The following is a 14524-nucleotide window of genomic DNA, read 5'->3' as shown; positions in this document are numbered from 1 at the left end:
CGGATAAAATTTTCAACATCATTGTTACTGAGACGCTCATTGAAATATTTAGGTAAGATTAATGAGCGTCTGTTAAACAGCGACTTATGGATATCGAAAAATCTGACAAAATATTTCTTGTATAAATTCTTGTTAATCGGCATTTTACAATGGCAGATGTATTTTGCTGTTTGCGGAGATGTTTCGGTGACACAAATCCCGGTCACATTCGATTACAAGAGATTCCATCAGTACAACTGGACACAACAAACATGGGTAGGGAAATGGCAAATTTGCTGATTTTCGTTGGTTTTGCTGTGAAGTATTTATGACACAACCAACATTCGCTTATCTAGTGGATGCTGTTCACTGGTCATACAAAATGAAAATGTATTTATTCTTAGTTGTCAAAAAAGTGTTTTAAGTTTTACCATCCAAAACTGCCACTTTATCATTTAGGTTCAGTTTCTAGGGGGATCCGTAGCTAGACACTGATTCTAGAGGTATGGATCCATGCCTCTAGACAGGCGTATTAGGGGATTGTATAGGGCCTAGTATTAGGGGTACAGTCTACGAACCTCCAATTTTCAGAAGTTTTGTGTAATCAGGTTTGTTTTTTTTTTACTTTAAAGTGACGCTGATAGTGGGTGTCTTCCACTCGGAAAATTTATCAGAAGTGTCAAGCCGTCCAGTAACCGGATGCCTAGCCTGCGTTCTAGCCGTCCGGTTACCAGACAACTAGCAAATCCTCTGGATTTTCTAGCAGTCCGGTAATTGATTTCTTAATGAATAAGTAATGATTTTATGCAGTTTTAAATGTTATTTACTTAATTAAGATATCAATACTTGTCTGATTTTTTAGTCAATATAACGAATGAGATCGTGTTTGTATACAAATCCGTTGATATTCTATTTTTAGAAATGATAAAACATTGATCGCCTAACGTCCATGTTATTTTGTAAAAGTGATGTTTTTCTAAAAGCCTAAACTTTAATTCTTAAAACAAAAAACATATTTGTTTTGAAGAATGGAAAGCTTATAAAACAAGCAATTCATTAATTAATTTTTAATAGCATTAATTTTGACATTATTTCAAAATAAAATGAATTAATTATAAACGCTTAACTACTGTTTTACTAAAGGTTTTGAACATCACACTGCTGCTATTGAAATTAAATGTCATTTGAAACAGTTGTTCATTAAAAAAATATTTGAATACTGAATATGAAAATTTTTAGTAGAATCTATTAAATTTTCAAAACTGTTTTAATTTTCAAAATCCAGTGAAAAGTTGTTAAAATTTAAATATTCTGAAAATAAAAGCCATCAGATGAACAGTTTTTAATGAGTGACGTCACGGCGATCTCGCCATTATTGATTTCGGCAAAGTTCCGTTTTATCGGCTAATTAATGCAGTGATTTATTGTAAATCTTCAATATGTATTCACTCAAAATTTTGTTTGCAGATAACTATCGATATCTTAAGTAAATAACATTAAAACTATATAAAATCATCATTTATTCATTCGGAAATCTATTACCGGATGGCTAGAAAATCTTCCGAGGATTTGCTAGTCGTCCGGTAACCGGACGGCTAGAACGCAGGCTAGGCGTCCGGTTACTGGACGGCTAGACACTTCAAAATTTTTCCCTAAAAGATCACTTTTCCCTAGTCTAGTGGCGAAAAAAATCTCCAATTTTTTATGTTTTAGTAAGATTAGTTCCACTTATCTTAAAAATCATTGCATCCTTTATAGTTGACATACAGCAATGATGTAAGCAACTAGTCAAGATGGTGATTACACTAAATATAGCTGTTTTATTACGTTACAGACAATGTGTAACGATACGCTAGTCTTACGATACAATACGTATCCTGATACAAATGCAGTGATATGGTACATGTCACCATACACATTGAATACCATAAGTAATCATTCATGTGACAAAATGAAAAAAAATTCAATGTTCATACACTTGGCAACTACTTGAAATTTTCCTTTAAAGTTTAAGAAACAGTAATAAATGATACATTTGTTTAGTTACCATATTTAACACTGATTGTATGAAAGATATCATTCATTGTTTCTGCTTTTCATTGTATCGTTTCTGTATTGAGAAACAAGCCAATGATACAATACGCATATCGCCAGACTAATGTATCGTGATACAATGAATTTCGATATATCGTTACACCCTTAGTGTCCCAGCATTTAACGCTCACTATGTACGATGATGGGAACCAATTGCGCTAGATCCCGGCATTACATATTGGCATATATTCGCCACTAACAATGACGGAAACCAATCTTTATCCAGGGATTCCAGGAAGATCCCCAAAATGTGTGTTTCTCACCCCCAGAATGGTACTTTGCACCCCCAGTTTTGGAGACAGCTGTTATATATCTCTTAGTGAGGGGGTACAAAAGTGTAAGAAAAACTCAGTTTTCACCCCCAACTTTAAATGTCAGTGGGAACACTGATGGAGAGATTGTGGACAAACTTATATATAGAGAAGCTATGGAAAGTCTTTGAAACACTTACATATTATGATTGTTTGTTTTTTTTCTGTTGATACAGTCCTAGCAATATTTGATATTGACATCTATACCGTTTCAGGTTCAGAGGTTGTAATAGTGAAAAATGGTCGTAGAATATGTGGTACTGGTGCTGCTTTTTCAAATGCTCCAATAAATCAAGATAAGGCATACTTTGAGATTAAAGTTCAATCTTCAGGTAACATAAATCTATGCAGTTTTGATTATATCATAAATATGATGATGATTTAACAAGGGCAGAAAAATGCTGATGCAACAGCCTGAACAGGTCAGGAAAATGTAGCATGAAACAACCCTGTGCCTTTGGGGGCACTACGTACATTTCAGCAGCTTTGTTTGCAGAGATTTCTGGTGACATATACATGTGTTCTGCAACAACAGTGTGACATTTTTAACAAACTTCCATTTTGGTATGGAGCCTATTTACCACTCCAAAAGGCACCCCCACCCCCCTTGCCCTAAAAGTGATAAAAAACAGTCTGCCATTTGTTAACAAAAGTCTTTTATTAAGGACATATTTTCCCCAATTTTACTGGCACTAGTAGTGTCTCCAAAATCTGAAAAAGTCCCTGGCTTCTATGGCAATTGTTATGGTAATGGTAAAGATAATTAATATGATGATTATGGTTATAATGTTGATGATGATGATTATGGTTGGATGGTGATGATTATGGTTATGGTGATAAGGATGATGATGATTACAAGTATGATGATGGTGACGATGATTAATGTTATGATGATTCTTAGTATGGTGATGTTGATTACATGTATGATATTAGTGATGATGATTGTGGTGATGTTGATATTGATGATGATGCTGATGATGATGACAATGATCTTGAGAACATATTGAATGAGAATATTTTCCCGTGCGTAGATTGTAAAACTGACAAACAATCCAATGGGTGTACAGTCATAAATAAAGGTTTACATTTTGCAGTTTGCAATTTTACACTACATCTGTTTCTTTGGAAGGAAAATTATCATATTTATTTAAACATAATGATAAAGTCTATAATTGTCAGTATCTTTAAAAGCAAAAATTAAAATTCTGAGGAGAATATTGAATATTTATATCGTTTTCTCTGTGCAGGTGTATGGGGTGTTGGTTTAGCAACTAGAAAATGTAGCATCAACAGAGTTCCTCTAGGTGACACAGAGGAATCATGGGTACTGAGGCATGATGGGAGGTTGTTTCACAATAATGAGGAGAAAGGAAAACTCCCGGAGACTCTACAAGAGGGCGATGTCGTGGTAAGTTTTATCACAAAAGTAGTTATGCATGTAATTAGAGGTTAATACATGTCTTGAGTGTGCCTTCTGGTGATAATGACAAACCTGGTGACTTAATAGCATGAGGGCTTTAGTCAGAGGGTCATTATGAAACCAGTGTACTTAGCTCATTAGGGAGAGCACAGTTCTGCAGACCCCGTTTCATGGGTTTGATTCCTTGGCAAGACCTACATTTCTCTCTGAAGATTTGATAACAGACATTGTGTCTTAAAGCTTTCATCCTTAACCTCAGATTCATTTGAGCCGCGCCATGAGAAAACCAGTGTAGTGCATTTGTGACCAGCATGAATCCATCCGCGCAGGCTGGTCTGGATCCATGCTGGTCGCAAAGTCACTATGTTGGTTTTCTCATGGCATGCCTCATTTGGAGAAGTTGGCAGTTACTTGCAGGGAATAGGTGAGTACTGGTACAGAATCCAGGAACACCGGTTATATCTACTACCATTCTTTCCATAACTGAAATTTACAGCTGAAAAATGATGCTACCCCAAGACAAATAAGAAAGTCAGTAGTTGAAGGATTTAGAAAAAATAAATACATATTCTGATTACAGTTATCTATCATAGATGAAATGGCTTTGTACGGTTATTTTCTGAAGTTTTGGTTTCTATTTCTTATGAATCATTTGCATTTTTGCTGTGAGGCTATGCTTTAATTAAAAATATGCCAGATGGCAACATCATAACACACAGTATTAAAAAGATGAGACACATGTTCTTATAAAATGCTTATTAAAATTTCTAGCTGCAAAGATAGAATACTTTTAAACAGTTGATAGATTTAAATGCTAGAGCAAAAGAAGTGCTAATAAATGTAATGATATTTCTCTTTTTGTTGTAAATTTAATCATTTCTTTGCAGGGGTTGACATACGACCATGTAGAACTTAACTTCCGACTCAATGATAAGCCTATGAATACTCCTGTACTTGGTATAAAGGGAACAGTTTACCCTGTGTTCTATGGTAAGTGTGAGTACTCCTGTATTAAGTATAAAGGGAACAGTTTACCCTGTGTTCTATGGTAAGTGTGAATACTCCTGTATTAAGTATAAAGGGAACAGTTTACCCTGTGTTCTATGGTAAGTGTGAATACTCCTGTATTAAGTATAAAGGGAACAGTTTACCCTGTGTTCTATGGTAAGTGTGAATACTCCTGTATTAGGTTTAAAGGGAACAATTTACCCTGTGTTCTATGGTAAGTATGAATACTCCTGTATTAGGTTTAAAGGGAACAGTTTACCCTGTGTTCTATGGTAAGTATGAATACTCCTGTATTAGGTATAAAGGGAACAATTTACCCTGTGTTCTATGGTAAGTCTGAATAGTCCTGTACTTGGTATAAAGGGAACAGTTTACCCTGTGTTCCATGGTAAGTCTGAATAGTCCTGTATTAGGTATAAAGGGAACAGTTTACCCTGTGTTCCATGGTAAGTATGAATAGTCCTGTACTTGGTATAAATGGAACAGTTTACCCTGTGTTCCATGGTAAGTATGAATAGTCCTGTATTAGGTATAAAGGGAACAGTTTACCCTGTGTTCCATGGTAAGTATGAATAGTCCTGTATTAGGTATAAAGGGAACAGTTTACCCTGTGTTCCATGTTAAGTATGAATAGTCCTGTATTAGGTATAAAGGGAACAGTTTACCCTGTGTTCCATGGTAAGTATGAATAGTCCTGTATTAGGGATAAAGGGAACAGTTTACCCTGTGTTCCATGTTAAGTATGAATAGTCCTGTATTAGGTATAAAAGGGAACAGTTTACCCTGTGTTCCATGGTAAGTATGAATAGTCCTGTACTTGGTATAAAAGGGAACAGTTTACCCTGTGTTCCATGTTAAGTATGAATAGTCCTGTATTAGGTATAAAGGGAACAGTTTACCCTGTGTTCCATGGTAAGTATGAATAGTCCTGTACTTGGTATAAAGGGAACAGTTTACCCTGTGTTCCATGTTAAGTATGAATAGTCCTGTATTAGGTATAAAGGGAACAGTTTACCCTGTGTTCCATGTTAAGTATGAATAGTCCTGTACTTGGTATAAAGGGAACAGTTTACCCTGTGTTCCATGTTAAGTATGAATAGTCCTGTACTTGGTATAAAGGGAACAGTTTACCCTGTGTTCCATGGTAAGTATGAATAGTCCTGTATTAGGTATAAAGGGAACAGTTTACCCTGTGTTCCATGTTAAGTATGAATAGTCCTGTATTAGGTATAAAGGGAACAGTTTACCCTGTGTTCCATGTTAAGTATGAATACTCCTGTATTAGGTGTAAAGGGAACAGTTTACCCTGTGTTCCATGTTAAGTATGAATAGTCCTGTATTAGGTATAAAGGGAACAGTTTACCCTGTGTTCCATGGTAAGTATGAATAGTCCTGTATTAGGTATAAAGGGAACAGTTTACCCTGTGTTCCATGGTAAGTATGAATAGTCCTGTATTAGGTATAAAGGGAACAATTTACCCTGTGTTCGATGGTAAGTCTGAATAGTCCTGTATTAAGTATAAAGGGAACAGTTTACCCTATGTTCTATGGTAAGTATGAATACTCCTGTATTAGGTATAAAGGGAACAGTTTACCCTGTGTTCCATGGTAAGTCTGAATAGTCCTGTATTAGGTATAAAGGGAACAGTTTACCCTGTGTTCCATGGTAAGTCTGAATAGTCCTGTACTTGGTATAAAGGGAACAGTTTACCCTGTGTTCCATGGTAAGTATGAATACTCCTGTACTAGGTATAAAGGGAACAGTTTACCCTGCATTCGATGGTAAGTATGAATACTCCTGTATTAGGTATAAAGGGAACAGTTTACCCTGTGTTCTATGGTAAGTATGAATACTCCTGTACTTGGTATAAAGGGAACAGTTTACCCTGTGTTCTATGGTAAGTATGAATACTCCTGTACTTGGTATAAAGGGAACAGTTTACCCTGTGTTCTATGGTAAGTATGAATACTCCTGTACTTGGTATAAATGGAACAGTTTACCCTGTGTTCTATGGTAAGTATGAATACTCCTGTACTTGGTATAAAGGGAACAGTTTACCCTGTGTTCTATGGTAAGTATGAATACTCCTGTACTTGGTATAAATGGAACAGTTTACCCTGCATTCTATGGTAAGTATGAATACTCCTGTACTTGGTATAAAGGGAACAGTTTACCCTGCATTCTATGGTAAGTATGAATACTCCTGTATTAGGTATAAAGGGAACATTTTACCCTGTGTTCTATGGTAAGTATGAATAGTCCTGTTTTAGGTATAAAGGGAACAGTTTACCCTATGTTCTATGGTAAGTATGGATACTCCGGTATTAGGTATAAAGGGAACAGTTTACCCTGTATGAATAGTCCTGTATTAGGTATAAAGGGAACAATTTACCCTGTGTTCTATGGTAATTGTGAATACTCCTGTATTAGGTATAAAGGGAACAGTTTACCCTGTGTTCTATGGTAAGTATGGATACTCCTGTATTAGGTATAAAGGGAACAGTTTACCCTGTGTTCTATGGTAAGTGTGAATACTCCTGTATTAGGTATAAAGGGAACAGTTTACCCTGTATGAATAGTCCTGTATTAGGTATAAAGGGAACAATTTACCCTGTGTTCTATGGTAAGTCTGAATAGTCCTGTATTAGGTATAAAGGGAACAGTTTACCCTATGTTCTATGGTAAGTATGAATACTCCTGTATTAGGTATAAAGGGAACAGTTTACCCTGTATGAATAGTCCTGTATTAGGTATAAAGGGAACAATTTACCCTGTGTTCTATGGTAAGTCTGAATAGTCCTGTATTAGGTATAAAGGGAACAATTTACCCTGTGTTCTATGGTAAGTCTGAATAGTCCTGTATTAGGTATAAAGGGAACAGTTTACCCTGTGTTCTATGGTAAGTCTGAATAGTCCTGTATTAGGTATAAAGGGAACAGTTTACCCTGTGTTCTATTGTAAGTGTGAATACTCCTGTATTAGGTATAAAGGGAACAGTTTACCCTATGTTCCATGGTAAGTGTGAATACCCCTGTACTTGGTATAAAGGGAACAGTTTACCCTGTGTTCTATGGTAAGTATGAATACTCCTGTACTAGGTATAAAGGGATCAGTTTACCCTGTGTTCTGTGGTAAGTGTGAATACTCCTGTACTTGGTATAAAGGGAACAGTTTACCCTGTGTTCTATGGTAAGTGTGAATACTCCTGTATTAGGTATAAAGGGAACAGTTTACCCTGTGTTCTGTGGTAAGTATGAATACTCCTGTATTAGGTATAAAGGGAACAGTTTACCCTGTGTTCTATGGTAAGTATGAAGACTCCTGTATAAGGTATAAAGGGAACAGTTTACCCTGTGTTCTATGGTAAGTGTGAACACTCCTGTACTTGGTATAAAGGGAACATTTTACCCTGTGTTCTATGGTAAGTATGAATACTCCTGTATTAGGTATAAAGGGAACAGTTTACCCTGTGTTCTATGGTAAGTGTGAATACTCCTGTATTAGGTATAAAGGGAACAGTTTACCCTGTGTTCTATGGTAAGTGTGAATACTCCTGTATTAGGTATAAAGGGAACATTTTACCCTGTGTTCTATGGTAAGTGTGAATACTCCTGTACTTGGTATAAAGGGAACAGTTTACCCTGTGTTCTATGGTAAGTGTGAACACTCCTGTATTGGTATAAAGGGAACATTTTACCCTGTGTTTCTATGGTAGAGTGAATACTCCTGTACTTGGTATAAAGGGAACAGTTTACCTGTGTTCTATGGTAAGTGTGAATACTCCTGTATTAGGTATAAAGGGAACATTTTACCCTGTGTTCTATGGTAAGTGTGAATACTCCTGTACTTGGTATAAAGGGAACAGTTTACCCTGTGTTCTATGGTAAGTGTGAACACTCCTGTATTAGGTATAAAGGGAACATTTTACCCTGTGTTCTATGGTAAGTGTGAATACTCCTGTACTTGGTATAAAGGGAACATTTTACCCTGTGTTCTATGGTAAGTGTGAATACTCCTGTACTTGGTATAAAGGGAACATTTTACCCTGTGTTCTATGGTAGGTGTGAATACTCCTGTACTTGGTATAAAGGGAACATTTTACCCTGTGTTCTATGGTAAGTGTGAACACTCCTGTATTAGGTATAAAGGGAACATTTTACCCTGTGTTCTATGGTAAGTGTGAATACTCCTGTACTTGGTATAAAGGGAACAGTTTACCCTGTGTTCTGTGGTAAGTTTGGCAGTTTCCAGTATTCATTTATTTATTGATGAAAACCAGTTTTAGGGATGATAGGTAAGAAGATTTTAGGTCATGTTTCTTTGTGCAGTCTTAAACATTTTATGGGTTGATGGAAAACATTCCTCATAACAAGATGAATATGTCCTGTGCAAGCCTCAGAGTCCGAGCTTAATGGTCAAGGTCAAATAAGTAGAAATCAAAGCTTTGAGGCAAGGTTTTTTATGGGCTTTACATGAATGGATATTTTGGTGACTAGGCAGAAACTTTCACCATAACAGGACAATGTGTCCTTGCAAGGTCCAGTTCTGTAGCTCAGAGGTTAATGTCAAATATTGAGGTCAAAGATTTCCCATCTTTGGCCTGTCTGTAGCATTTTATGCATTGATGGGTGCACATTCACACACCATAATAAGACAATTAGACCCATAACTCAAAGATCATGGTAACTCTAAAGGTTCAAATGTTTTAAGTTGTGTCCCATGTCCAGACTATAACTTCTTTCTGCATGGATCAATATTTAAATAGTTTGGCATAATTGGACCAGGAAATATCCCTTCAACATTTCATGGCTCAGAGCCTTATTTCATACCTGTGCATTTGATCTACTTTCAGTTGACGAAGGGGCAACGTTAGATGTTCAGTTTACAAATTTCTACAACGACCCTCCAGATGGGTATGACAGCATTATGATAGAACAGTCATTATTATAGTGCATATATATATAAATAGACAATTTTAATCTGTAACGTACTATTAACTTAAATAATGGACTTATATTGAATTGCCAGTAATTATCAGCGCATTCGAAAGGAGGTGAATGGAAGATTTAGAGCAATAGACAGTAAAACAGTCATATTGAAATGAACTGCAACTCAAAAGTGTCCAAAATTCAGTGACATTTTCTAACATATGATAATGGGTAATTTTTAGGAAGGTTGAGATCCAGTCAGCATACATGTACACCAATTTTGTCCGTCCCACGACAAATTTTCTGATTTAAATATTTTGTGAGCATATACACTCACGATTAGTGTTTGAAAATAGTATCATCAGTGTTTTCCAACACATTCAAAATGAAAAGAATATAAACACAAATTGTAAAAAAAAAAAAAAAACTTTAAGAAAATTAAAAAATAGGTGTTGGTAAGGTGATGGGTGGGTTGAACTGAAAATTAGGATGCTTTAAAAACAAATCAACATGTACTGAAAATTAGGATATGCTTAAAAAACCAAAGTGTTGGTGGGGAGAGGTTGGGGTGAGTTGAAAATTAGGTGTTGTGGAGGGTTGGGGAGTGAACTGAAAAGGTCTGGTCAGACTGCGCGGATGCGCAGGCTGGTCTGGGGCCATGCTGGTTGCAAAGCCACTATGTTGATTTTCTCATGGTGTGGCTCATATTGTTTTTAGTATTTAAAAGGATGAAACTGTAATAAAGGAAATGGATGTGTTACTTACTTTAAAGAAACAGGGTACAGGAAATTGTGATTGTTTTTTTGGAGCCCTGAAGCCTTGTAGACAATGTTCATTTATGAACAGTGTTTCTTTGTTTGCTGCAAGAAATGCTCAACATATATTATACATGTGTGTATTTTTTTCCAGATTTTTACTTACATTTTTTAAAAATTTCATTTAGTTACATACTGGTAATGTGTGCATATAATTTCATAAGTTAATGCTTAAATTGGAGAATATATATTTTATGCTTCGATCATCTTTATGATTTGAAGGTTTAACGCATACCTGTGGTAACTTGTTCTTTAACATCATTAACTTATGACTGTTTTCCTTTCAACCTTCATAATTTAATGTGAAAAATGGTTCTTAACCATAATCTGGTGATTTGAAGGTTTAACGCATACCTGTGGTAACCATGGTAACTTGTTAGTGACTGTTTTCCATTCAGCCTTCGAAATTTAATGTTAAAAAATGTTCTGAAACTTAATCTGGTGATTTTTTGGTGTGTTTAGAAAATACTTTACTACCAATATAAAAAATGTTGTAAACACATAAAATTTTAAAATAGATTGACCATAACTTTCAGATATCATATTTTCTCTAATTAACGCCAATTTCAAATAACATATTTTCTCAAATTTATCCCCTTCCCTGAAAAATAAGGAAGTAATAATTAAGCTTTAGCTTTTTGGTGGCAAGTGATTCTGCCTTTGCGAACAGTGCAGACTAAGATCAGCCTGTGCAGGCTGATCTTGATCTGCATTGTTCGCTATTCAGTCAGTAAAGTTTCAGTGAACACTCCTCCGAATAATGAATGGTATTGCCCAAATTGAATGATGGTCCAGTCTATATTAGAAATTTAACGGGGTAAAGGTTAGATTTAATTTGGGTCATTAGTAAATACCAGCACTGTGGTATATATAGTATATATAGTTATTGAAACTCTTTCATTATAATAAGTTGACTTTATGATTTATATTTACAATGAAAATTTAAAAGAAAAATAGGGATGGAATAAACGCCCCTTTTTCAAATTGCAATACCCCAGGTGCGTTAATTAGGGAATATTATGGTTTATTTCAATTTGAGTTCATTAGAGTTTTACAAAGCAGGGAGAAATCATTTATTCATACCAGCTGGAATGTGCGATTTTTTATTGATGACAAATTAAATAAATCAGAATAAAGAACTGCCAAGCTTTCAAGAGGGCTTTTGTTAATATTGCTTAATTACTTTTGTCTTTTAGATGAATACTGATTAATTACCTCCAGTACAAAACATTAAACTTGTTAAAAATTACTCTTTTTTTGTTTTTTTTGAGTTTGATGTGTAAAACTAAAACTGAATTTTGAAATCAATTTTTTCACAAATGTTTTTGTAAGATTAAGTTCTGTTCTAATTAGTAATTGGTTACATACTGTAAAATCATTTAATTTCGTGGGCATAAAATTTCGTGGTTCTGGTCAAAACGGCAATTTCATGGAGATGTGAATTCGAGGATTTTAACTTTTAAACATAAAATGAATGGGAATTTTACTAGTTCGTTGGGATTAAATTTCGTGGATTGACTCAACCACGAAATCCACGAAAATTAGTCCTCCACGAATATTAATGATTTCACAGTACATCTTTGTATTACTCAAGAAGAAATGATTTGAGACACATACACTGAAGGTGATTTTAATTCAGTAATAGAAACAAAAGATTTCTGGAAGTGCGTGCTTGTTTGTTTAACTGTTGAATGAGAAACTTACTGGTTGCTGAAAGAATGCTAGCTTTGCCTGATTTTGATTTGAATTTTATTTGTACACATATTTATATGTGATTTTTTTTGTACATGCTATTCAATGTATGTAAAACTGATGTTGTGATGAATGTTTTAAATATTACTGTACAGATCTTTAAATATGGTCATTTTATGAAAAGAATGTCATTGTATTTTAGCACACTTGAGCTCAAAGAGCTCAGGGTAAGCTTTTGTCATTGCCCTGTCTCTGTCATCGTCTGTCGTGATGGTTGTCAACAATTTGACAGTTGATACTGTAGAAGTCATAATTTTCTCTCAGTCTTAATATAACATGGTCAGAATGTTTGTAAAGTCTGGAGTCACCGGTTCAATACTAGGTAACCTTGGGTCAGAAACTAGGTCAATAGGTCAAATAATAGTAAAAGCTTGTGTTATCTTTCTAGGGACAACATTTTCTACTCCAACTTCATGATACTTTGTCAGAATGTTTGTCTTTATAAAATCTAGGTCAAGTTTAAAATAGAGTCATCTGAAGCTATAAACAACATAACCGGGTCAAATTGTAGGAAATCTTGTTAACAGTCTAAGACATTACTTTTTCTGCCTGCTATTCCTAAAATATTACCAGAGAGTTTGATTTTTTGGAAATGTAGGTCAAGTTCCAAACTAGGTTATCCAAGTTAAAAACAAGTCTTAAAGCATTTGGTCATATCATAGAAAAACCTTATTTGTATTCTAGAGGTCATATTGTTATCATGATTTTTATAAAACTTGGTACACATGTTTGTCTCAGTTAAATCTAAGTCACATCTTAAACTGGGTTATTTGTGGTCAAAAACTAAGTCACAAGGTCAGCTAGTATGAAAGAACATTGTAAAGAGTTTCGACCCATTTTTTACCTTATCGTAACTCGTGGCCAGACTGTCTGTATAAACTAAAACCACTGGCTATCTGTGGTCAGAAACTACGAAATTTATATCTGGTCAGCATGAAACATGGTCAGAATGTTTTGTTTGTTTAAAATCTAGGATATGCTTTAACTTGGTCATCTTCAGTCTAAAACATGATTGGAATATTTATTTTAATATAGTATAGTTCTCTTTTGACTTCCAATTATCTGGGGTCAAAAACTAAGTCGCTGTGTCAAATTATACAAGAACCTTGTGTACACCCCAGACACAACATTTTCTACCAGATCTTCATGAAACTTTGTCGATGTTTGTGTATTAAGTAGTAAACTAGATCAGCTTGTGTCTGAAACTAGATCATTAGATCAAGTTATATAATAACTCTGTGGTCAAGATTCACATGAATTGCTCGAGTGAGCTCGATTGTTTGAGGCATTGTGCTCAAGTAAGCAATATTTCACTGTATTTATATAATGCTAATTATTTAAGCTTGAGTAGGAAAGTTAGAAATTTTTTTTACTGTTACAGACATCATCGAGTATACACATTTACAGCAAAATTGCACTCCATTAACCCTTAGCTTGCTGGCGGCAAGTGATTCTGCCTTTGCGACCAGTGCAGACCAAGATCAGCCTGCACATCCGTGCAGTCTGATCATGGTCTGCACTGTTCGCTATTCAGTCAGTAAATATTTAGTAAACACCCCTTAAAATGATAAATGGTACTGCCCATATTGGAAGATGGACCAGTCCATTATAGAAATATAGCAGGGTAAGGGTTAATTGAAATGTATGTTTTACATTACAGTACCATAAACATGTAAGGTCTGATATATAGACTGCTACCTTAATAAACTGTAAACTTTTGAGACTGAAAACCTGTTAGTTAGTGCATCAGTCTTGGCTAAATGGGTCATAATAAGATTATTTTAAGGTTGTTTATATATGGGCTCTTCTTTATGAGTTTTATTGAAGTTTCATATTCACTTTCAGTAAACTGTTGTGTCAATGTTATCCAGTGCAATACATAAAAGAAAATATATGAGCCGTGCCATGAGAAAAGCAACATAGTGGGTTTACGACCAGCATGGATCCAGGCCAGTCTGCGCATCCGCGCAGTCTGGTCAGGATCCATGCTGTTCGCTAAAGGTTTCTTTAAATGCAATAGACTTTGAAAGCAAACAGCATGGATCCTGACCAGACTGCGCAGATGTGCAGGCTGGTCTGGATCCATGCTGGTCGCAAACCCAATATGTTGGTTTTCTCATGGCACGGCTCAATTATTAGACATAGTCAAGGAAAGAAGTGTTTTATCATACTTTTAATAGCTTTTTTCTGCACATATTTGAATTTTCCAGTTCATA

The 14524-nt window shown here is 35.2% G+C and overlaps 1 protein-coding gene across 1 annotated transcript; it reads left to right on the top strand.

The window, feature by feature from the left end:
- The first annotated feature begins 45 nt into the window (after positions 1 to 45).
- LOC123555106 (SPRY domain-containing protein 7-like) lies at positions 46 to 10362 on the top strand. The gene is made up of 5 exons (XM_045345690.2): positions 46 to 255; positions 2600 to 2716; positions 3632 to 3792; positions 4692 to 4794; positions 9666 to 10362. The coding sequence occupies exons 1-5, from the start codon at positions 150 to 152 to the stop codon at positions 9761 to 9763; spliced, it is 585 nt and encodes a 194-aa protein (XP_045201625.2). The 5' UTR covers positions 46 to 149; the 3' UTR covers positions 9764 to 10362.
- The last annotated feature ends 4162 nt before the right edge of the window (positions 10363 to 14524 follow it).

This window comes from Mercenaria mercenaria, chromosome 7 (genome assembly GCF_021730395.1).
Source record: "Mercenaria mercenaria strain notata chromosome 7, MADL_Memer_1, whole genome shotgun sequence".
Lineage (NCBI taxonomy): Eukaryota > Metazoa > Mollusca > Bivalvia > Venerida > Veneridae > Mercenaria > Mercenaria mercenaria.
This window is presented reverse-complemented; position numbering and strand designations above follow the sequence as displayed.

What these genes read in the sequence shown, in the direction of transcription:
- LOC123555106 (XM_045345690.2), top strand. Translation starts at nt 150, where the DNA reads ATGGCAGATGTATTTTGCTGTTTGCGGAGATGTTTCGGTGACACAAAT. An exon ending in GATTAAAGTTCAATCTTCAG is followed by an intron (nt 2,717 to 3,631) that starts GTAACATAAATC and finishes TTCTCTGTGCAG; the next exon opens with GTGTATGGGGTGTTGGTTTA. An exon ending in AGTTTACCCTGTGTTCTATG is followed by an intron (nt 4,795 to 9,665) that starts GTAAGTGTGAGT and finishes ATCTACTTTCAG; the next exon opens with TTGACGAAGGGGCAACGTTA.